Below are 24574 nucleotides of genomic sequence, written 5' to 3'. Positions count from 1 at the left end.
TCTACGTGATGACGTCTACGTGATGACGTCTACGTGATGACGTCTATGTGGATGACGTCTACGTGATGACGTCTGTGGATGACGTCTACGTGATGATGTCTACGTGGATGACGTCTACGTGGATGACGTCTACGTGGATGACGTCTACGTGGATGACGTCTATGTGGATGATGTCTACGTGATGACGTCTAGGTGGATGACGTCTACGTGATGACGTCTACGTGATGACGTCTACGTGGAGACGTCTAGGTGGATGACGTCTAGGTGGATGACGTCTACGTGATGACGTCTATGTGGATGACGTCTGTGGATGACGTCTACGTGATGACGTCTATGTGGATGACGTCTACGTGATGACGTCTACGTGATGACGTCTACGTGATGACGTCTATGTGGATGACGTCTACGTGATGACGTCTACGTGATGACGTCTACGTGATGACGTCTACGTGGATGACGTCTACGTGGATGACGTCTACGTGGTGACGTCTACGTGGTGACGTCTACGTGATGACGTCTATGTGGATGACGTCTACGTGGTGACGTCTACGTGATGACGTCTACGTGATGACGTCTAGGTGGATGACGTCTACGTGGATGACGTCTACGTGATGACGTCTACGTGGATGACGTCTAGGTGGATGACGTCTAGGTGGATGACGTCTGTGGATGACGTCTACGTGGATGACGTCTGTGGATGACGTCTACGTGATGACGTCTACGTGGATGACGTCTACGTGGATGACGTCTAGGTGGATGACGTCTACGTGGATGACGTCTAGGTGGATGACGTCTACGTGATGACGTCTACGTGGATGACGTCTGTGGATGACGTCTGTGGATGACGTCTGTGGATGACGTCTACGTGATGACGTCTACGTGATGACGTCTACGTGATGACGTCTACGTGGATGACGTCTACGTGGATGACGTCTACGTGGATGACGTCTACGTGATGACGTCTACGTGATGACGTCTACGTGATGACGTCTACGTGGATGACGTCTACGTGGATGACGTCTACGTGATGACGTCTACATGGATGACGTCTACGTGATGACGTCTACGTGATGACGTCTACGTGGTGACGTCTACGTGGTGACGTCTATGTGGTGACGTATACGTGATGACGTCTACGTGGTGACGTCTACGTGGTGACGTCTACGTGATGACGTCTACGTGGTGACGTCTATGTGGATGACGTCTACGTGGATGACGTCTACGTGATGACGTCTACGTGATGACGTCTACGTGATGACGTCTACGTGATGACGTCTACGTGGAGACGTCTACGTGGATGACGTCTACGTGGATGACGTCTACGTGATGTCTACGTGGTGACGTCTACGTGGATGACGTCTACGTGGATGACGTCTACGTGGTGACGTCTACGTGGTGACGTCTACGTGGTGACGTATACGTGATGTCTACGTGGTGACGTCTATGTGGATGACGTCTACGTGGATGACGTCTACGTGGATGACGTCTACGTGGATGACGTCTACGTGATGACGTCTATGTGATGACGTCTATGTGGATGACGTCTACGTGGATGACGTCTACGTGGATGACGTCTACGTGGATGACGTCTACGTGATGACGTCTACGTGATGACGTCTACGTGGATGACGTCTACGTGGATGACGTCTACGTGATGACGTCTACGTGATGACGTCTATGTGGAGACGTCTAGGTGGAGACGTCTAGGTGGATGACGTCTAGGTGGATGACGTCTACGTGGATGACGTCTGTGGATGACGTCTGTGGATGACGTCTGTGGATGACGTCTGTGGATGACGTCTACGTGATGACGTCTACGTGATGACGTCTACGTGGATGACGTCTACGTGGATGACGTCTACGTGGATGACGTCTATGTGGATGACGTCTACGTGGATGACGTCTACGTGATGACGTCTACGTGGATGACGTCTACGTGATGACGTCTATGTGGATGATGTCTACGTGATGACGTCTAGGTGGATGACGTCTACGTGATGACGTCTATGTGGAGACGTCTAGGTGGATGACGTCTAGGTGGATGACGTCTATGTGGATGACGTCTATGTGGATGACGTCTGTGGATGACGTCTATGTGGATGACGTCTACGTGATGACGTCTACGTGATGACGTCTACGTGATGACGTCTACGTGATGACGTCTACGTGGATGACGTCTACGTGATGACGTCTACGTGGATGACGTCTACGTGGTGACGTCTAGGTGGTGACGTCTACGTGGTGACGTCTACGTGATGACGTCTACGTGGTGACGTCTATGTGGTGACGTCTATGTGGATGACGTCTACGTGATGACGTCTACGTGATGACGTCTATGTGGATGACGTCTACGTGATGACGTCTACGTGATGACGTCTATGTGGATGACGTCTACGTGATGACGTCTATGTGGATGACGTCTATGTGGATGACGTCTATGTGGATGACGTCTAGGTGGATGACGTCTATGTGGATGACGTCTATGTGGATGACGTCTACGTGATGACGTCTACGTGATGACGTCTATGTGGATGACGTCTACGTGATGACGTCTACGTGATGACGTCTACGTGGATGACGTCTACGTGATGACGTCTACGTGATGATGTCTATGTGATGACATCTATGTGATGACGTCTATGTGGATGACGTCTATGTGGATGACGTCTATGTGGATGACGTCTACGTGATGACGTCTACGTGATGATGTCTATGTGGATGACGTCTACGTGATGACGTCTACGTGGTGACGTCTATGTGGATGACGTCTACGTGATGACGTCTACGTGGTGACGTCTACGTGGTGACGTCTACGTGGTGACGTCTACGTGATGACGTCTACGTGGTGACGTCTATGTGGTGACGTCTATGTGGATGACGTCTACGTGGTGACGTCTACGTGATGACGTCTATGTGGATGACGTCTACGTGATGACGTCTATGTGGATGACGTCTACGTGATGACGTCTATGTGGATGACGTCTACGTGATGACGTCTATGTGATGACGTCTATGTGGATGACGTCTACGTGATGACGTCTACGTGATGACGTCTATGTGGATGACGTCTACGTGGTGACGTCTACGTGATGATGTCTATGTGATGACGTCTACGTGATGACGTCTATGTGGATGACGTCTACGTGATGACGTCTATGTGGATGACGTCTACGTGATGACGTCTATGTGGATGACGTCTACGTGATGACGTCTATGTGGATGACGTCTACGTGATGACGTCTATGTGGATGACGTCTACGTGATGACGTCTACGTGATGACGTCTATGTGGATGACGTCTACGTGATGACGTCTATGTGGATGACGTCTATGTGGATGACGTCTACGTGATGACGTCTACGTGGTGACGTCTACGTGGTGACGTCTACGTGATGACGTCTACGTGATGACGTCTATGTGGATGACGTCTACGTGATGACGTCTACGTGATGACGTCTATGTGGATGACGTCTACGTGATGACGTCTATGTGGATGACGTCTACGTGATGACGTCTATGTGGATGACGTCTACGTGATGACGTCTATGTGATGACGTCTATGTGGATGACGTCTACGTGATGACGTCTACGTGATGACGTCTATGTGGATGACGTCTACGTGATGACGTCTACGTGATGACGTCTATGTGGATGACGTCTACGTGATGACGTCTATGTGATGACGTCTACGTGATGACGTCTATGTGGATGACGTCTACGTGATGACGTCTATGTGATGACGTCTACGTGATGACGTCTATGTGGATGACGTCTACGTGATGACGTCTACGTGATGACGTCTATGTGGATGACGTCTACGTGATGACGTCTACGTGATGACGTCTACGTGATGACGTCTACGTGATGACGTCTATGTGGATGACGTCTACGTGATGACGTCTATGTGGATGACGTCTACGTGATGACGTCTATGTGGATGACGTCTACGTGATGACGTCTACGTGATGACGTCTATGTGGTGACGTCTACGTGATGACGTCTATGTGATGACGTCTATGTGGATGACGTCTACGTGATGACGTCTACGTGGTGACGTCTATGTGGTGACGTCTATGTATATATCTATGATATCTACTCACATCAGCTGGTTCTTCCTCTGTGGTGCCGCCGGGTGCCTCGTCGAACTCAAACGTGACGGGGATCTTCTTCTTCTTCTTGGCTGTTTTCCCAGCAGACGTCTGGAGCGATGGGAGTTCTGGAGCTTCCAGCCGCTTCACCTGAGCAGCCATCTTCTTCTTTGTTGGTGTTGCCATAGTGACCTCATCCTCCAGTGCTCCTGCCTTGTCTTTTGGAGCCTTCCTCCTCCTCTTCCTTGGTGCTGAAGCGGTCTGAGCATCGCTGCGCCGCTCCTCATTAGCCTTCACGCTCTTCTTCTGCTGCTGCTTCTTGGACGCATATCTGACGACGGCTGCATCATCAGACACGCTCTCCAGACCTGGACCTGGACCGGGTTCTGCTGGACCTGGACCGGGTTCTGTTGGACCTGGGCCGGGTTCTGCTGGACCTGGACCGGGTTCTGTTGGACCTGGACCAGGTTCTGTTGGACCTGGACCAGGTTCTGCTGGACCTGGACCGGGTTCTGTTGGACCTGGACCGGGTTCTGTTGGACCTGGACCGGGTTCTGCTGATGAGCGCGGGTCCTGCTCCTCGCTCCTGGAAGGAGGAGCTTCTGATGCTTCATTGCTCACTGCGGAGACATCGGCCTTTGCGCTCTTCTTCTTCTCCATCACACCTCCTGCACAGCTGACCTCCTGTCCCTCGGACACAGCCTTCCTCCTCCTCCTCCTCCTCTTCTTCTTCTTCTTGGGTTTGTCCTCAGTAGTTCTGACAGGAGACAGCGTTTCTGATGGGAGATCTGCTCCCGTCTTGTCGGGAGACGGCGTGGAGGTGTGAGGATGGACCTCCTTCCCGACATCCTGAGGAGGTTCTCCCTGGTCCAGTTTCTCACAGCGGCCCTTGCCTTTCTTCTTCTTCTTGTGTTTCTTGGCGGCTGCACCAGCCGGATCGGCGCTCTGGTTCTGAACGTCCGGCAGCGTCTTTCCTGTAAAAGCAAACATGACTTCCTGTTCTTCCAGACCGTTCCGGCTCAGCTGCTGCGACTCACCTGGCTCAGCTTTACTCTTCTTCCCTGTCGGAGCCTCTTCATCCTCAGCCCGCCGCCGTCTCTTCATCCTCTTCCTGCTGCCGAACATGTCGTCATCCTCGTCCGTGGAAACCTCCTCCGGAAAATCATCCTGAGGAAAAATTCCTGCAGAACAGCAGAAGACCCGGTGAGCCAGACCGGACCGGTTCCACTAGAACCTCAGGGAGCGGGAGATTACCTTCACTCAGGTCCCGCAGGCTGCACGTCCAGGAAATGGCGGCGGCGTCACGGGAAACAGCGGCGTTGTTCCAACGGAGAGACAAGACAGGAAACGTCAGCGTTGTCACGGGAAACGTCGGCGTCGTCCCGACAGAGAGACAAGACGGGAAACGTCGGCGTCGTCCCGACAGAGAGACAAGACGGGAAACGTCGGCGTCGTCCCGACAGAGAGACAAGACGGGAAACGTCGGCGTCGTCCCGACAGAGAGACAAGACGGGAAACGTCGGCGTCGTCCCGACAGAGAGACAAGACGGGAAACGTCGGCGTCGTCCCGACAGAGAGACAAGACGGGAAACGTCGGCGTCGTCCCGACAGAGAGACAAGACGGGAAACGTCGGCGTCGTCCCGACAGAGAGACAAGACGGGAAACGTCGGCGTCGTCCCGACAGAGAGACAAGACGGGAAACGTCGGCGTCGTCCCGACAGAGAGACAAGACGGGAAACGTCGGCGTCGTCCCGACAGAGAGACAAGACGGGAAACGTCGGCGTCGTCCCGACAGAGAGACAAGACGGGAAACGTCGGCGTCGTCCCGACAGAGAGACAAGACGGGAAACGTCGGCGTCGTCCCGGGAAACGTCGGCGTCGTCCCGGGAAACGTCGGCGTCGTCACGGGAAACGTTGGCGTCGTCCCGACAACTCATCGTCATGCAAACTTGTACTCACACTTTGATGATTTTGTAGAGTCTGTGTCGGTTCTGGCCCGGTGTGCTGGTCCGGCTTGCAAATTCCAGCAGCTTATCTGCCAGAGCATCGTAGTCAAACTGCAACACACATACACACACACACACACACACACACACACACACACACACACACACACACAGGTGATTGAAGTGGTTGCGTGAACAGAAGTGCAGAAATGAGACGTGATCATGTGACCAGAATTCTTCCAATCAGCAGCTGATTTCTTCGTCCAGGTGTATAAAAGTAGGGTTACCTACACTGCTCAAAAAAGTAAAGGGAACATCTAAACAATACAATGTAATGTAATGCAAGACACACCCAATAAAGGAGTGGTTCTGCAGGTGGAGACCACAGACCACTTCTCAGTTCCGATGCTTTCTGGATGATGTTTTGGTCTGAATGCTGGCGGTGCTTTCACTCTAGTGGTAGCATGAGACGGAGTCTACAACCCACACAAGTGGCTCAGGTAGTGCAGCTCATCCAGGATGGCACATCAATGCCAGCTGTGGCAAGAAGGTTTGCTGTGTCTGTCAGCGTCGTGTCCAGAGCATGGAGGCGCTACCAGGAGACAGGCCAGTACATCAGGAGACGTGGAGGAGGCCGTGGGAGGACAACAACCCAGCAGCAGGACCGCTACCTCCTTCTTTGTGCAAGGAGGAACAGGAGGAGCACTGCCAGAGCCCTGCAGAATGAGCTCCAGCAGGACACAGATGTGCATGTGTCTGCTCCAACAGTCAGAAACAGACTCCATGAGGGTGGTATGAAGGTCCGACGTCCACAGGTGGGGGTTGTGCTTCCAGCCCAACACCGTGCAGGACGTTTGGCGTTTGCCAGAGAACACCAAGATTGGTAAATTCTCCACTGGCACCCTGTGCTCTTCACAGATGGAAGCAGGTTCACACTGAGCACATGTGGCAGACGTGACAGAGTCTGGAGACGCCGTGGAGAACGTTCTGCTGCCTGCAACATCCTCCAGCAATTTCTGAGGAATCACGAGAATTGGAATTTAAATCGAATTGACACCCAAATAATCGGAATTGAATCGGGAAGAAAGCATATCATTACAGCCTTAATAAATATGTATATATAAACACAAAAAATTCAGAATTACCCCTCCCTGAACCGTCACCTTATGGTGGTGGAGGGGTTTGTGTGTCCTGAAGAACCTAGCAGCTATGTTGTCGGGGGCTTTATGTCCCTGGTAAGGTCACCATGGAAACAGGTGTCTAGGGGAGGAACCAAACTAAGTACGGCTCGACCTCAACGATGAATACACCCGTGGGCATAAATGTTCCCTTGCCCGGACTGGGGGTTACCGGGACCCCCTCTGGAGCCAGGCCTGGGGATGGGGTACGAGAGTAAGCGTCTGGTGGCCGGGCCTTTACCCATGGGGCCCAGTTGGGTTCAACCTGAAAGGGTTACATGGACCCCACCTCCCGTGGGCTCACCATCTGCAGGAGGAGCCGTAGGGGTCGGGTGCAATGTGAGCTGGGCGGCAGCAAGAGGCGGGGACCCTGGCGGTCCGATTCCCGGCTGCAGAAGCTGGCTCTAGGGACGTGGAACGTCACCTCTCTGGTGGGGAAGGAGCCTGAGCTTGTGCGCGAGGTTGAGCGGTTCCGACTAGATATAGTTGGACTCACCTCGACGCATGGCTTGGGCTCTGGAACCAGAACCCTCGAGAGGGGCTGGACCTTCTTCCACTCTGGAGTTGCTCATGGTGGGAGGCACCGAGCAGGTGTGGGCATTTTCTTGTTCTGTAGGGGAACTTCAATGCTCACATAAGCAAATACAGTGAGACTTGGAGGGGACTGATTGGGAGGCATGGTCCCCCCCCGAACCCACACGGTGTTTTTTTTGTTGGACTTCTGAACAGATTGTATAGATTTCTGTATAGATTGCCCATACAAACACCATATTTGAACATAAAAGTGTTTATGTGTACACCTGGCATCAGGATTCCCTGGGCCGCAGTTCCATGATGGATTTTGTAGTCGTATCGTCGGACCTGCGGCCACATGCCTTGGACACTCTGGTGAAGAGGGGGGCGGAGCTTCAACTGATCACCACCTGGTGGTGAGTTGGCTCAGATGGTGGGGGAGGAAGCCGGTCAGATCTGGCAGACCCAAACGTGTTGTGAGGGTCTGCTGGGAACGTCTGGCTGAGTCCCCCGTCAGAGCGAGCTTCAACTCCCACCTTCAGCAGAGCTTCAAACATGTCCCGTGTGAGGCGGGGGACATTGAGTCCGAATGGGCTGTGTTCCGTGCCTCTATTGCTGAGGCGTAAGGTCGCTGACCTTACAGCCACAGCTGTAAGGTCGTTGGTGCCTGTCGTGGCGGTAATCCCAGGACTCGTTGGTGGACACCAGCAGTGAGGGATGCCGTCAAGCTGAAGAAGGAGTCCTATCGGACCTTCTTGGCCTGTGGAACTCTGGAGGCAGCTGATGGGTACCGACAGGCTAAGCGGCATGCGGCTTCAGCTGTCGTCAAGGCAAAAATTCGGGCATGGAAGGAGTTCGGCGAGGCCATGGAGGAAGACTTCCGGACGGCTTCGAGGAGATTCTGGTCCACCATCCGGCGGCTCAGGAGGGGGAAGCAGTGCTCCATCAACACTCTGTACAGTGGAGGTGGGGAGCTGCTGACCTCAACTCGGGACGTTGTGGGTCGGTGGAAGGAATACTTCGAAGACCTCCTCAATCTTACCAACACGTCTTCTGATGAGGAAGCAGAGCTGGGGGACTCAGGGGTGGACTCTCCTATCTCTGGGGCTGAAGTCGCTGAGGTGGTCAAAAAGCTCCTTGGCAGCAAGGCCCCGGGGGTGGATGAGATCCGCCCGGAGTTCCTTAAGGCTCTGGATGCTGTGGGGCTGTCCTGGCTGACACGCCTCTGCAGCATCGCATGGACATCGGGGGCAGTACCGCTGGATTGGCAGACTGGGGTGGTGGTCCCCCTTTTTATGAAGGGGGGCCGGAGGGTGTGTTCCAATTACAGGGGAATCACACTCCTCAGCCTCCCTGGTAAGGTCTATTCAGGGGTCCTGGAGAGGAGGGTCCGCCGGATAGTCGAATCCCGGATTGAGGAGGAGCAGTGTGGTTTTCGTCCTGGTCGCGGAACAGTGGACCAGCTCTATACCCTCTTTGGGGTCCTGGAGGGGGCATGGGAGTTTGCCCAACCAGTCTACATGTGTTTTGTGGACCTGGAGAAGGCATTCGACCGTGTCCCCCGGGGGCTCCTGTGGGGGGTACTCCGGGAGTATGGGGTACCGGACCCCCTTGTACGAGCTGTCCGGTCCCTGTACGACAGGTGTCAGAGCTTGGTCCGCATTGCCGGTAGTAAGTCGGATTCGTTTCCGGTGAGGGTTGGACTCCGCCAAGGCTGCCCTTTATCACCAATTCTGTTCATAACTTATATGGACAGAATTTCTAGGTGCAGCCGAGGTGTTGAGGGGATCCGACTTGGTGGCCTCAGGATTGGGTCCCTGCTTTTTGCGGATGACGTGGTCCTGTTGGCTTCATCTGGTCGTGATCTCCAGCTCTCACTTGAGCGATTCGCGGCCGAGTGTGAAGCGGCTGGGATGAGAATCAGCACCTCCAAATCTGAGACCATGGTCCTCAGCCGGAATAGGGTGGATTGCCCTCTCCGGGTCGGGAGTCAGGTCCTGCCTCAAGTGGAGGAGTTTAAATATCTCGGGGTCTTGTTCACGAGTGAGGGAAGGATGGAGCGTGAGATGGACAGACGGATCGGTGCGGCGTCTGCAGTAATGCGGACTCTGCGCCGGTCTGTCGTGGTGAAGAAGGAGCTGAGCCAGAAGGCGAAGCTCTCCATTTACCAGTCGATCTACGTTCCTACCCTCACCTATGGTCATGAGCTGTGGGTCGTGACCGAAAGAACCAGATCTCGTATACAGGCGGCTGAAATGAGTTTCCTCCGCAGGGTGGCCGGGCTCTCCCTTAGAGATAGGGTGAGGAACTCAGTCATCCGGGAGGAGATCAGAGTAGAGCCGCTGCTCCTCCGCATCGAGAGGAACCAGTTGAGGTGGCTCGGGCATCTGGTCAGGATGCCTCCTGGACCTCCCTGGTGAGGTGTTCCAGGCACGTCCCTCTGGGAGGAGACCCCGGGGAAGACCCAGGACACGCTGGAGGGATTATATCTCTCGGCTGGCCTGGGAACGCCTCGGGATCCCCCCCGCAGAGTTGGCAAATGTGGCTGGAGAGAGGGAAGTCTGGGCTTCCCTGCTTAGGCTGCTGCCCCCGCGACCCGACCCCGGATAAGCGGCAGAAGATGGATGGATGGATGAAAATTCAGAATTAAACTTGAACCACATTTTAATTGCATTTAACAATATTTGCTGAAAATTTAATTAAAATGGATTTTAGTGGATGACTAAGCCAAATAATGGGCACCGATATTAATATTGTAAACTCAGATCCAATAATGTCTGGAAAAATACATTTGATTTTTGTTCAAACCAATAATAGGTAATTAGGTCTGATGTGTGCCAGGTGTGTTGCAGCAGAGAAACTCCGAACATTTGCAGGACTGTGGCACTCGAGGACCGGAGGTCCCTGTTCAGTCTTCTTGTGGACGGGGGACGGGCTTACGCAGGAAAGAAAAGCACACTATGCATGCCAAAGGAGTGTGAGAAATCTCATTTTTAGCAGAAGTCTACAGTGTAAATGGTATAAATCAGTATAAATGGTATACCAGGAAGCACTGAGATGTTCCATCCTCCACCAGAAGACAGAACTTTCTTCTTGTTCTCTCCGAGAAGAAAATGACGTCATTTTGTTCTCGCGGACGTGTTTGAGGACAGTTCTTGACACAACGGGCTGCAGAACTTTTTTCTTGTGGGGCTGTGAGAAGTATCGTGTGATTGGTCGGACATGTGAGGTGGGCGTGGTTAACACGGAGAAAGCAGGAAGCGGAGTTGCTGCTTCCGTGTGTTCGCTGTTGCCGGCAAAACGGATTGTTTAGATAAAACAGCTGATCGAGGTGGTGAGAAAGTACCAAGATTTTTTACAATAAAAGACTCGGACCCAGCCGCGTGCACGACCCCCCCCCCCCCCCCCCGCAGTGATCCCTCCCCGCTGCAGACCTGCTTCTCCTGGAGGATGTATGGACCTGCCGAACAAGACGTTTTTTCTTGTTCTTGCAGCCTCGAGAACAAGAACTCAATTCTTGCTTCTCGTGGAGGATGGAACAGGCTTTATTCGCAATTTAATCCGTCAAAATACCACCCCTATGATATACATTACCTGTAGGACAGATCCCACATCGTCATCGAGCGGCTCTGTGTCCGAGTGCTCCAGATGAAGAAGCTCGTCGTCTTCACCTTCTTCTTTCTCTTCGTGGGATGTTTTGCCTGGAAGCAGAGTTCTTTAGATTTTCTCTGAATAGATCAAACCTCCGACACCAAGTTCAGCCCGCAGTCACCTGGAATCAGGTCCGACAGTCTCAGGCGGTCTGAACTTTTATAATGTGCAGAAAATTACCATTAATCTGTTTTTTCACTGCTTTCTGGTTGGATGCTCTGCTCTTCATTTTCTCCTCTCCCAGTTCGTTGTCTTCCTCAGATGCTCGGCCTGAATCTGAGTCCATGGATTCAGCTGCTTCCAGCTCTTTCATCAAATCTTCGATGGCAAAAGGAGCCTGTTCTATGATGGTGCTAAAGCTGTTGCTGCAGATGGCTCCGAAGAGTGTCCGACTGCAGAAACAGAGAAGATGCAGAAGCATAGGGACGTTAGACAACGCGAGAAGCACCTGTACGAGAGCCGCTGCACTCATGAATAATCACCACTGCTGTCTTTGTTATTAATCACACAAGTTTGATCCAGAGCCAAACTAAAAATATAAAAACTGGATGTCTAGATTCACTGAAGATGGAGCAGCATAAACCTGGCGATGATGAGGACTTACTTCTTTGTCTTGGCTGCTGTTCTGCAGAACGGTTCTATGAAGGCGAGGTTCTGATCTGCAGTGAGCTGTTAAAAGACCACAATGAAGATGACAATAAAGCAGGAGGAAGCTTACACCACCAGCCTCCCCGTCTGCTGGACGTCAACCGGCTGCTGTGTGACTCAACCATCATTCAACTTCAAACTTTATTTAAACACCCATCAGACATTAAATATGTTCACAGCAAAGCAGATTCCTACTTTAAATTTAATCTGCAGGTGGTCAATAATTTATCCTGAACAGTCATTTCTCACTTTACGTAAACTTCAATAGACATGCAAGTGTCCTACAAAGGGAATAAATTAATCTCATCATCCCCCTGAGAGGAAATCTGATAAGACAAAAAGACTTTTTAAACACTTACTGATTCAGATGTTTCAATATTCTGACAGGATGACAGCAGTTTGATCACATATGAGGAAAAAGAAAAGCTTCAGGACTCTAGAATACCTCACACCTCTGCGTGCCTTCAGAGTCTTGTCTCAACTGTAGCTGGAAGAAGGAACTGGACCATCAGAAGGTCTTCATCTAGGGCTGGGCGATATATCGAATATACTGGAGATATCGTGGCTAGTCCTCTGTGTGATATAGAAAATGTCTATATTCGTCATATTGGAGTATCCTGTTGTCACGCAGGTGTTTTTAGCTGTGGGGGGGTTTCCTCCCTCCTCCTCCACTCTGCACCGCTTTGCACAGAGAGTTAAAACAAGCGCACCTCGTTACGTACATAACGTGAGCTACGTGCTACGTCATGAGAGGCAGCGTGGAGCCACTTTCTCACTAAATCTGGCGACTTCTTGTGAAAAGCGACAAATCTAGCGACTTTTACAGGAGTTATTGGAGACTTTCCTGGTGTTTTGGCGACTGACTTTAAAGCGCATATTGTAAAGTTATTGTCAGAAGGAGAGTCTCTCCCCGTCCTAAAGCACTCAGTCGCTCCGGCTGCAGCTGCAGCCAGTCAGAGGAGCAGAGAGGACACCTGCACGACTCCACCTACAGTCACAATGAACAGCCAAATCCGCCACGGATCCCGCTCTGGATTACAGAGTGGGACGGAAATTACGTTTTTCACGTCACGCAAAAATAATTCATTCTATTTGATTACATTCACAGCCTCTGTCACTTACTCACCTCATCCACTGTGTGTGACACAAGCATATTTATCAGGCTCCTCATGTCTCTAGAAAGTACAGAAAGGAGTGGGAATCAAACCCTGAATTAAAAACTGTCTGAAGCCGTTTATTGGAGACGATACGAGGACATTCTGCCTGGATTATAAGACTGATTTCTACGCTAAACTCTGCGATTAAAAAAATACACGACAACTCAAAAACGTATCCATAAAGCAAAGCCTTATAATAGTTCATCATTTGAAAAGTCCCCCCAGAGCACCTATTTTCATACGTTGCATTTATTACATCATGCAAAGGCACTTTATTTTGTTTTAAAATGACATGTTTCTGCCGCTGCTTTAACTGTTCAATAAATACGGTTTTGATCAGTTTGCTTCGTTACAATTTCATCCTTTTGGCATGAATGTTTAAAATTAGCATATCTTAATGCAGTATGAACAATTATGTTTTAATGGAGACACAAAATCATCTTACTGATGTGATTGTATGCACCAAAGCATTCATTCAAGGCTGAGGTAAATATCGAGATATATATCGTATATCGTGACATGGCATAAAAATATCAGGATATTACTAAAAGTTCATATCGCCCAGCCCTATCTTCATCCATGACCTTATGCACATATTCAAACGACTGACAAGTAGACCTAACAGCTGGCACCAAACCGATAAGAAGTAGACCTAACAGCTGGCACCAAACCGATAAGAAGTAGACCTAACAGCTGGCACCAAACCGATAAGAAGTAGACCTAACAGCTGGCACCAAACCGATAAGAAGTAGACCTAACAGCTGGCACCAAACGACTGACAAGTAGACCAAATAGCTGGCACCAAACGACTGACAAGTAGACCTAACAGCTGGCACCAAACCAATAAGAAGTAGACCTAACAGCTGGCACCAAACCGATAAGAAGTAGACCTAACAGCTGGCACCAAACGACTGACAAGTAGACCTAACAGCTGGCACCAAACCGATAAGAAGTAGACCTAACAGCTGGCACCAAACCGATAAGAAGTAGACCTAACAGCTGGCACCAAACCGATAAGAAGTAGACCTAACAGCTGGCACCAAACCGATAAGAAGTAGACCTAACAGCTGGCACCAAACGACTGACAAGTAGACCTAACAGCTGGCACCAAACGACTGACAAGTAGACCTAACAGCTGGCACCAAACCAATAAGAAGTAGACCTAACAGCTGGCACCAAACCGATAAGAAGTAGACCTAACAGCTGGCACCAAACGACTGACAAGTAGACCTAACAGCTGGCACCAAACCAATAAGAAGTAGACCTAACAGCTGGCACCAAACCAATAAGAAGTAGACCTAACAGCTGGCACCAAACCAATAAGAAGTAGACCTAACAGCTGGCACCAAACGATTGACAAGTAGACCTAACAGCTGGCACCAAACCAATAAGAAGTAGACCTAACAGCTGGCACCAAACCGATAAGAAGTAGACCTAACAGCTGGCACCAAACCGATAAGAAGTAGACCTAACAGCTGGCACCAAACCGATAAGAAGTAGACCTAACAGCTGGCACCAAACCGATAAGAAGTAGACCTAACAGCTGGCACCAAACGATTGACAAGTAGACCTAACAGCTAGAGGTAATAACTACAGACAAGTGCTAGCAGCAAATAATGGCTAACAGCAAACAGCTAGAACCAAACTGCTGACATCTAATAGCAGTTTCATGGGAATGTGGGCATCTGGGGGAGTGTGGGTGCTGGACCATGGAGATTCAACAGGACCAGGGAGGTTTCAAAGGACTGGGAAGATATGGGACCACAAGATGTATTTGGATGAAACCCAGATGTGTCCCATATGGATGATCAGGGGACCCGGATGTATTCCTGCAGAACTCTCCGTGTTCTGGGCAGAACACTGATTTGTGGCAGAATTTTTCTGAACAGTTATGAAACAAAATCTAAGACAAACAAAAACAATGTGGTGAAATTATCCAGACCATAATGCTGGTCCTGAAGACCCACTGACCTGCATATTTTCTTTCTCAAAGACATCTCATTCAGATTATTAACCCTGTCCTATGTTTTTACTGCCTGCTATAGACTCATGCAGTTAAGTTCGGTGTGTTACACCAATGTCTAACAATGCAGGGTGGCGAGGACCAGGACAGACACACACACTTATCACACAGCATGTTTTGTCCATTTATTCTCCCATACGTACGTAAATGGGGACATCCGTTTCAAACGTTTTCATACATCATCGCTCTAATACTCCATGTGTCTTTTACGTTGGCATGGTGTTCATCCACCAGAGGGCAGTAGTGAGGACAGAGGTCACTGTTGTTTTGACACCAATCGGTCGAGGTAATTCAGTTAAATAGTCGTTCCCAACCTTCCAAAAACTAGAAAAAGTTCAAGAACATCTCTTTTTCTAAGTAATTTGGTGATTTCTGTGTCATCTTTCTATGTCTCTTCTTCTTTGGTTTATTCATATACAACTCGATACGACCCCCATGATTTCCAATAGCAGAGCTTTGTCATCCACACTGTAGGACGAATCCACCCTGAAAATGCACCAAATTACACAGGTAACCCATGCAAAAGACAGACGAAACTGGTCTTCCGTCTACGTACCTGTCTTCTTCGGCAGCATAAATAGGCCTAAACCTGAAATAAGCTCAAACAACTGCAGAGTCCAAAGACCGAGTCTGTAGATAAATCAGCATGATGAGATGTTTGTACCTCTGCTGAACCCACAGCTGCCAGTTCCGTCAGGTAGACATCGAGGATGTGCAGCTGCAAACCACTGGGCACCTCTGCGTCGCTCTGCAGGACGCGGAGACTCAGCAGCTCCAGAAACCTGCTGACGACACTGGAGACCAGAAAGATACAGCTTCACACCGCAAACTCAGCCGGAGTGGAGAGTTACCATGCTACCGACGTTACCTGTTCTCCCAGTCCCTCCTCCTCAGCATCTCAAACGTCTGCCTGAACATGAAGCGAATCAGCTGCAAAACACACACATTGGAGGTCAGGGTGGAGGTTAGCATGGAGGTCGGGGTGGAGGTCGGGGTGGAGGTTAGGGTGGAGGTCGGGGTGGAGGTCGGGGTGGAGGTTAGGGTGGAGGTCGGGGTGGAGGTTAGGGTGGAGGTCAGGGTGGAGGTCGGGGCGGAGGTTAGCATGGAGGTCTGGGTGGAGGGAGGTGGAGGTTAGGGTGGAGGTCAGGTTGGAGGTAGGTGGAGGTTATAGTGGAGGTCAGGTTGGAGGTAGGTGGAGGTTAGGGTAGAGGTCAGGTTGGAGGTAGGTGGAGGTTATAGTGGAGGTCAGGTTGGAGGTAGGTGGAGGTTATAGTGGAGGTCAGGTTGGAGGTAGGTGGAGGTTATAGTGGAGGTCAGGTTGGAGGTAGGTGGAGGTTAGGGTAGAGGTCAGGTTGGAGGTAGGTGGAGGTTAGGGTGGAGGTCAGGTTGGAGGTAGGTGGAGGTTATGGTGGAGGTCAGGTTGGAGGTAGGTGGAGGTTAGGGTAGAGGTCAGGTTGGAGGTAGGAGTGAGGTTATAGTGGAGGTCAGGTTGGAGGTAGGAGTGAGGTTATAGTGGAGGTCAGGTTGGAGGTAGGTGGAGGTTAGGGTGGAGGTCAGGTTGGAGGTAGGTGGAGGTTATAGTGGAGGTCAGGTTGCAGGTAGGTGGAGGTTATAGTGGAGGTCAGGTTGGAGGTAGGTGGAGGTTAGGGTAGAGGTCAGGTTGGAGGTAGGTGGAGGTTAGGGTAGAGGTCAGGTTGGAGGTAGGTGGAGGTTATAGTGGAGGTCAGGTTGGAGGTAGGTGGAGGTTAGGGTAGAGGTTAGGTTGGAGGTAGGTGGAGGTTATAGTGGAGGTCAGGTTGGAGGTAGGTGGAGGTTAGGGTAGAGGTCAGGTTGGAGGTAGGTGGAGGTTAGGGTAGAGGTCAGGTTGGAGGTAGGTGGAGGTTAGGGTAGAGGTCAGGTTGGAGGTAGGTGGAGGTTAGGGTAGAGGTCAGGTTGGAGGTAGGTGGAGGTTAGGGTAGAGGTCAGGTTGGAGGTAGGTGGAGGTTAGGGTAGAGGTCAGGTTGGAGGTAGGTGAAGGTTATAGTGGAGGTCAGGTTGGAGGTAGGTGGAGGTTAGGGTAGAGGTCAGGTTGGAGGTAGGTGGAGGTTATGGTGGAGGTCAGGTTGGAGGTAGGTGGAGGTTATGGTGGAGGTCAGGTTGGAGGTAGGTGGAGGTTATAGTGGAGGTCAGGTTGGAGGTAGGTGGAGGTTATAGTGGAGGTCAGGTTGGAGGTAGGTGGAGGTTAGGGTAGAGGTCAGGTTGGAGGTAGGTGGAGGTTAGGGTAGAGGTCAGGTTGGAGGTAGGTGGAGGTTAGGGTAGAGGTCAGGTTGGAGGTAGGGGTGGAGGTTATAGTGGAGGTCAGGTTGGAGGTAGGTGGAGGTTATAGTGGAGGTCAGGTTGGAGGTAGGTGGAGGTTATAGTGGAGGTCAGGTTGGAGGTAGGTGGAGGTTAGGGTGGAGGTCAGGTTGGAGGTAGGTGGAGGTTATAGTGGAGGTCAGGTTGGAGGTAGGTGGAGGTTAGGGTAGAGGTCAGGTTGGAGGTAGGTGGAGGTTATAGTGGAGGTCAGGTTGGAGGTAGGTGGAGGTTAGGGTGGAGGTCAGGTTGGAGGTAGGTGGAGGTTATAGTGGAGGTCAGGTTGGAGGTAGGTGGAGGTTAGGGTAGAGGTCAGGTTGGAGGTAGGTGGAGGTTAGGGTAGAGGTCAGGTTGGAGGTAGGTGGAGGTTATAGTGGAGGTCAGGTTGGAGGTAGGTGGAGGTTAGGGTAGAGGTCAGGTTGGAGGTAGGTGGAGGTTAGGGTAGAGGTCAGGTTGGAGGTAGGTGGAGGTTAGGGTAGAGGTCAGGTTGGAGGTAGGTGGAGGTTAGGGTAGAGGTCAGGTTGGAGGTAGGTGGAGGTTAGGGTAGAGGTCAGGTTGGAGGTAGGTGGAGGTTAGGGTAGAGGTCAGGTTGGAAGTAGGTGGAGGTTATAGTGGAGGTCAGGTTGGAGGTAGGTGGAGGTTAGGGTGGAGGTCAGGTTGGAGGTAGGTGGAGGTTATAGTGGAGGTCAGGTTGGAGGTAGGTGGAGGTTAGGGTAGAGGTCAGGTTGGAGGTAGGTGGAGGTTAGGGTAGAGGTCAGGTTGGAGGTAGGTGGAGGTTATAGTGGAGGTCAGGTTGGAGGTAGGTGGAGGTTATAGTGGAGGTCAGGTTGGAGGTAGGTGGAGGTTAGGGTAGAGGTCAGGTTGGAGGTAGGTGGAGGTTAGGGTAGAGGTCAGGTTGGAGGTAGGTGGAGGTTATAGTGGAGGTCAGGTTGGAGGTAGGTGGAGGTTATAGTGGAGGTCAGGTTGGAGGTAGGTGGAGGTTAGGGTGGAGGTCAGGTTGGAGGTAGGTGGAGGTTATAGTGGAGGTCAGGTTGGAGGTAGGTGGAGGTCAGGTTGGAGGTAGGTGGAGGTTAGGGTAGAGGTCAGGTTGGAGGTAGGTGGAGGTTATAGTGGAGGTCAGGTTGGAGGTAGGTGGAGGTTATAGTGGAGGTCAGGTTGGAGGTAGGTGGAGGTTAGGGTAGAGGTCAGGTTGGAGGTAGGTGGAGGTTAGGGTAGAGGTCAGGTTGGAGGTAGGTGGAGGTTAGGGTAGAGGTCAGGTTGGAGGTAGGTGGAGGTTATAGTGGAGGTCAGGTTGGAGGTAGGTGGAGGTTATAGTGGAGGTCAGGTTGGAGGTAGGTGGAGGTTAGGGTGGAGGTCAGGTTGGAGGTAGGTGGAGGTTAGGGTGGAGGTCAGGTTGGAGGTAGGTGGAGGTTAGGGTAGAGGTCAGGTTGGAGGTAGGTGGAGGTTAGGGTAGAGGTCAGGTTGGAGGTAGGTGGAGGTTAGGGTGGAGGTCAGGTTGGAGGTAGGTGGAGGTTATAGTGGAGGTCAGGTTGGAGGTAGGTGGAGGTTAGGGTAGAGGTCAGGTTGGAGGTAGGTGGAGGTTAGGGTGGAGGTCAGGTTGGAGGTAGGTGGAGGTTAGGGTAGAGGTCAGGTTGGAGGTAGGTGGAGGTTAGGGTAGAGGTCAGGTTGGAGGTAGGTGGAGGTTAGGGTGGAGGTCAGGTTGGAGGTAGGTGGAGGTTAGGGTGGGGCAAAGACCAGAGTGATATCTTCATGCAGAACCTTCTAAAACGTTTTTCTCTCGACCCTTGAACATCATGACAACCTGCTGACACGTGAAACCTTGTGGTATTTATTAGAATAGAACACAAAAGAATAGAATAGAATAACCTTCATTGTCATTGTACCAGACTATAGAGGGAGATTGCACAGTCGACTGAATGATGGAGTCCTCACACACCTGGTAGAACTTGTCCATGCGCAGCCTGTCGATGCTGGTCCACTCCCTGGTGAAGGTCTGCAGGAAGCTCTCCAGGTACTGCAGCTCTGTTGGCAGATCCACAGTTAGCCAACGCAGCACGGATTCACGGACAGAAGGAGGGAAACTTAACGGATTCACGCCGACGGACAGAAGGAGGGAAACTTAACGGATTCACGCCGACGGACAGAAGGAGGGAAACTTAACGGATTCACGCCGACGGACAGAAGGAGGGAAACTTAACGGATTCACGCCGACGGACAGAAGGAGGGAAACTTAACGGATTCACGCCGACGGACAGAAGGAGGGAAACTTAACGGATTCACGCCGACGGACAGAAGGAGGGAAACTTAACGGATTCACGCCGACGGACAGAAGGAGGGAAACTTAACGGATTCACGCCGACGGACAGAAGGAGGGAAACTTAACGGATTCACGCCGACGGACAGAAGGAGGGAAACTTAACGGATTCACGCCGACGGACAGAAGGAGGGAAACTTAACGGATTCACGCCGACGGACAGAAGGAGGGAAACTTAACGGATTCACGCCGACGGACAGAAGGAGGGAAACTTAACGGATTCACGCCGACGGACAGAAGGAGGGAGACTTAACGGATTCACGCCGACGGACAGAAGGAGGGAGACTTAACGGATTCACGCCGACGGACAGAAGGAGGGAAACTTAACGGATTCACGCCGACGGACAGAAGGAGGGAAACTTAACGGATTCACGCCGACAGACAGAAGGAGGGAAACTTAACGGATTCACGCCGACAGACAGAAGGAGGGAAACTTAACGGAATCACGCCGACGGACAGAAGGAGGGAGACTTAACAGATTCACGCCGACGGACAGAAGGAGGGAAACTTAACGGATTCACACCGACGGACAGAAGGAGGGAAACTTAACGGATTCACGCCGACGGACAGAAGGAGGGAGACTTAACGGATTCACGCCGACGGACAGAAGGAGGGAGACTTAACGGATTCACGCCGACGGACAGAAGGAGGGAGACTTAACGGATTCACGCCGACGGACAGAAGGAGGGAAACTTAACGGATTCACGCCGACGGACAGGAGGAGGGAAACTTAACGGATTCACGCCGACAGACAGAAGGAGGGAAACTTAACGGATTCACGCCGACAGACAGAAGGAGGGAAACTTAACGGATTCACGCCGACGGACAGAAGGAGGGAAACTTAACGGATTCACGCCGACGGACAGAAGGAGGGAGACTTAACGGATTCACGCCGACGGACAGAAGGAGGGAGACTTAACGGATTCACGCCGACGGACAGAAGGAGGGAGACTTAACGGATTCACGCCGACGAACAGAAGGAGGGAAACTTAACGGATTCACGCCGACGGACAGAAGGAGGGAAACTTAACGGATTCACGCCGACGGACAGAAGGAGGGAAACTTAACGGATTCACGCCGACGGACAGAAGGAGGGAAACTTAACGGATTCACGCCGACGGACAGAAGGAGGGAAACTTAACGGATTCACGCCGACGGACAGAAGGAGGGAAACTTAACGGATTCACGCCGACGGACAGAAGGAGGGAAACTTAACGGATTCACGCCGACGGACAGAAGGAGGGAAACTTAACGGATTCACGCCGACGGACAGAAGGAGGGAAACTTAACGGATTCACGCCGACGGACAGAAGGAGGGAAACTTAACGGATTCACGCCGACGGACAGAAGGAGGGAAACTTAACGGATTCACGCCGACGGACAGAAGGAGGGAAACTTAACGGATTCACGCCGACGGACAGAAGGAGGGAAACTTAACGGATTCACGCCGACGGACAGAAGGAGGGAAACTTAACGGATTCACGCCGACGGACAGAAGGAGGGAAACTTAACAGATTCACGCCGACGGACAGAAGGAGGGAAACTTACGTCCATCGATGTTCTGGAAGCTGTGGATCAGCGTGGAGATCTGGTTGGACAACTCCTCCTTTAAACAAAACAGGATCTTCATCACCAGATGTTTAACTGTCTGGAGGAGCCTTTCACACCTCTTTATACCATGGTAGGAACAGGGCTGAAACGTGGCTGGTTTTACTGGGAACAGGGCTGAAACGTGACTGGTTTTACTGGGAACAGGGCTGAAACGTGACTGGTTTTACTGGGAACAGGGCTGAAACGTGGCTGGTTTTACCGGGAACAGGGCTGAAACGTGGCTGGTTTTACCGGGAACAGGGCTGAAACGTGGCTGGTTTTACCGGGAACAGGGCTGAAACGTGGCTGGTTTTACTGGGAACAGGGCTGAAACGTGGCTGGTTTTACTGGGAACACGGCTGAAACGTGGCTGGTTTTACTGGGAACACGGCTGAAACGTGGCTGGTTTCACTGGGAACACGGCTGAAACGTGGCTGGTTTCACTGGGAACACGGCTGAAACGTGACTGGTTTTACTGGGAACAGGGCTGAAACGTGGCTGGTTTCACTGGGAACAGGGCTGAAACGTGACTGGTTTTACTGGGAACAGGGCTGAAACGTGACTGGTTTTACTGGGAACAGGGCTGAAACGTGACTGGTTTTACTGGGAACAGGGCTGAAACGTGACTGGTTTTACTGGGAACAGGGCTGAAACGTGACTGGTTTTACTGGGAACAGGGCTGAAACGTGACTGGTCTTACTGGGAACAGGGCTGAAACGTGACTGGTCTTACTGGGAACAGGGCTGAAACGTGGCTGGTCTTACTGGGAACAGGGCTGAAACGTGGCTGGTCTTACTGGGAACAGGGCTGAAACGTGGCTGGTCTTACTGGGAACAGGGCTGAAACGTGGCTGGTCTTACTGGGAACAGGGCTGAAACGTGGCTGGTTTTACCGGGAACAGGGCTGAAACGTGGCTGGTTTTTACCGGGAACAGGGCTGAAACGTGGCTGGTTTTACCGGGAACAGGGCTGAAACGTGGCTGGTTTTACCGGGAACAGGGCTGAAACGTGGCTGGTTTTACCGGGAACAGGGCTGAAACGTGGCTGGTTTTACCGGGAACAGGGCTGAAACGTGGCTGGTTTTACCGGGAACAGGGCTGAAACGTGGCTGGTTTTACTGGGAACAGGGCTGAAACGTGGCTGGTTTTACCGGGAACAGGGCTGAAACGTGACTGGTTTTACCGGGAACAGGGCTGAAACGTGACTGGTTTTACCGGGAACAGGGCTGAAACGTGACTGGTTTTACCGGGAACAGGGCTGAAACGTGACTGGTTTTACCGGGAACAGGGCTGAAACGTGGCTGGTTTTACCGGGAACAGGGCTGAAACGTGACTGGTTTTACCGGGAACAGGGCTGAAACGTGACTGGTTTTACCGGGAACAGGGCTGAAACGTGACTGGTTTTACCGGGAACAGGGCTGAAACGTGACTGGTTTTACCGGGAACAGGGCTGAAACGTGGCTGGTTTTACCGGGAACAGGGCTGAAACGTGACTGGTTTTACTGGGAACAGGGCTGAAACGTGACTGGTTTTACTGGGAACAGGGCTGAAACGTGACTGGTTTTACTGGGAACAGGGCTGAAACGTGACTGGTTTTACCGGGAACAGGGCTGAAACGTGACTGGTTTTACTGGGAACAGGGCTGAAACGTGACTGGTTTTACTGGGAACAGGGCTGAAACGTGGCTGGTTTTACCGGGAACAGGACTGAAACGTGACTGGTTTTACTGGGAACAGGGCTGAAACGTGGCTGGTTTTACCGGGAACAGGGCTGAAACGTGGCTGGTTTTACCGGGAACAGGGCTGAAACGTGGCTGGTTTTACTGGGAACAGGGCTGAAACGTGGCTGGTTTTACTGGGAACAGGGCTGAAACGTGGCTGGTTTTACTGGGAACAGGGCTGAAACGTGGCTGGTTTTACTGGGAAAAGGGCTGAAACGTGGCTGGTCTTACTGGGAACAGGGCTGAAACGTGACTGGTTTTACTGGGAACAGGGCTGAAACGTGGCTGGTTTTACTGGGAACAGGACTGAAACGTGACTGGTTTTACCGGGAACAGGGCTGAAACGTGGCTGGTTTTACCGGGAAAGGGCTGAAACGTGGCTGGTTTTACTGGGAACAGGGCTGAAACGTGGCTGGTTTTACTGGGAACAGGGCTGAAACGTGGCTGGTTTTACTGGGAACAGGGCTGAAACGTGGCTGGTTTTACTGGGAACAGGGCTGAAACGTGGCTGGTTTTACTGGGAACAGGGCTGAAACGTGACTGGTCTTACTGGGAACAGGGCTGAAACGTGACTGGTTTTACTGGGAACAGGGCTGAAACGTGGCTGGTTTTACTGGGAACAGGGCTGAAACGTGGCTGGTTTTACTGGGAACAGGGCTGAAACGTGGCTGGTTTTACTGGGAACAGGGCTGAAACGTGACTGGTTTTACTGGGAACAGGGCTGAAACGTGGCTGGTTTTACTGGGAACAGGGCTGAAACGTGGCTGGTTTTACTGGGAACAGGGCTGAAACGTGGCTGGTTTTACTGGGAACAGGGCTGAAACGTGGCTGGTTTTACTGGGAACAGAGCTGAAACGTGACTGGTTTTACTGGGAACAGGGCTGAAACGTGGCTGGTTTTACCGGGAACAGGGCTGAAACGTGACTGGTTTTACTGGGAACAGGGCTGAAACGTGACTGGTTTTACCGGGAACAGGGCTGAAACGTGGCTGGTTTTACTGGGAACAGGGCTGAAACGTGGCTGGTTTTACTGGGAACAGGGCTGAAACGTGACTGGTTTTACTGGGAACAGGGCTGAAACGTGACTGGTTTTACTGGGAACAGGGCTGAAACGTGACTGGTCTTACTGGGAACAGGGCTGAAACGTGACTGGTCTTACTGGGAACAGGGCTGAAACGTGGCTGGTCTTACTGGGAACAGGGCTGAAACGTGGCTGGTCTTACTGGGAACAGGGCTGAAACGTGGCTGGTCTTACTGGGAACAGGGCTGAAACGTGGCTGGTTTTACCGGGAACAGGGCTGAAACGTGGCTGGTTTTTACCGGGAACAGGGCTGAAACGTGGCTGGTTTTACCGGGAACAGGGCTGAAACGTGGCTGGTTTTACCGGGAACAGGGCTGAAACGTGGCTGGTTTTACCG

The 24574-nt window shown here is 51.8% G+C and overlaps 1 protein-coding gene across 2 annotated transcripts in view; it reads right to left on the bottom strand.

The window, feature by feature from the left end:
- rrp1 (ribosomal RNA processing 1) overlaps nt 1-24574 on the bottom strand; it is a 49240-nt gene that overhangs the window by 15022 nt on the left and 9644 nt on the right. For both annotated transcript variants that reach the window (XM_079253681.1, XM_079253682.1), the window contains exons 3-13: nt 21398-21455; nt 19472-19557; nt 16073-16134; nt 15869-15998; nt 11981-12045; nt 11557-11768; nt 11320-11426; nt 6048-6145; nt 5342-5361; nt 5125-5268; nt 4100-5061 (exon numbers count right to left, since the gene is read on the bottom strand). In XM_079253681.1, the coding sequence (XP_079109807.1) occupies nt 4100-5061; nt 5125-5268; nt 5342-5361; nt 6048-6145; nt 11320-11426; nt 11557-11768; nt 11981-12045; nt 15869-15998; nt 16073-16134; nt 19472-19557; nt 21398-21455 (1944 nt within the window). The remainder of the gene's footprint in view (nt 1-4099; nt 5062-5124; nt 5269-5341; nt 5362-6047; nt 6146-11319; nt 11427-11556; nt 11769-11980; nt 12046-15868; nt 15999-16072; nt 16135-19471; nt 19558-21397; nt 21456-24574) is intronic.

This window comes from Telmatherina bonti (genome assembly GCF_933228915.1).
Source record: "Telmatherina bonti genome assembly, chromosome: 15".
In the NCBI taxonomy this organism is placed as follows: Eukaryota; Metazoa; Chordata; class Actinopteri; order Atheriniformes; family Telmatherinidae; genus Telmatherina; species Telmatherina bonti.
Note: the sequence above shows the minus strand (reverse complement) of the source record. Positions and strands in the feature narration are given on the sequence as shown.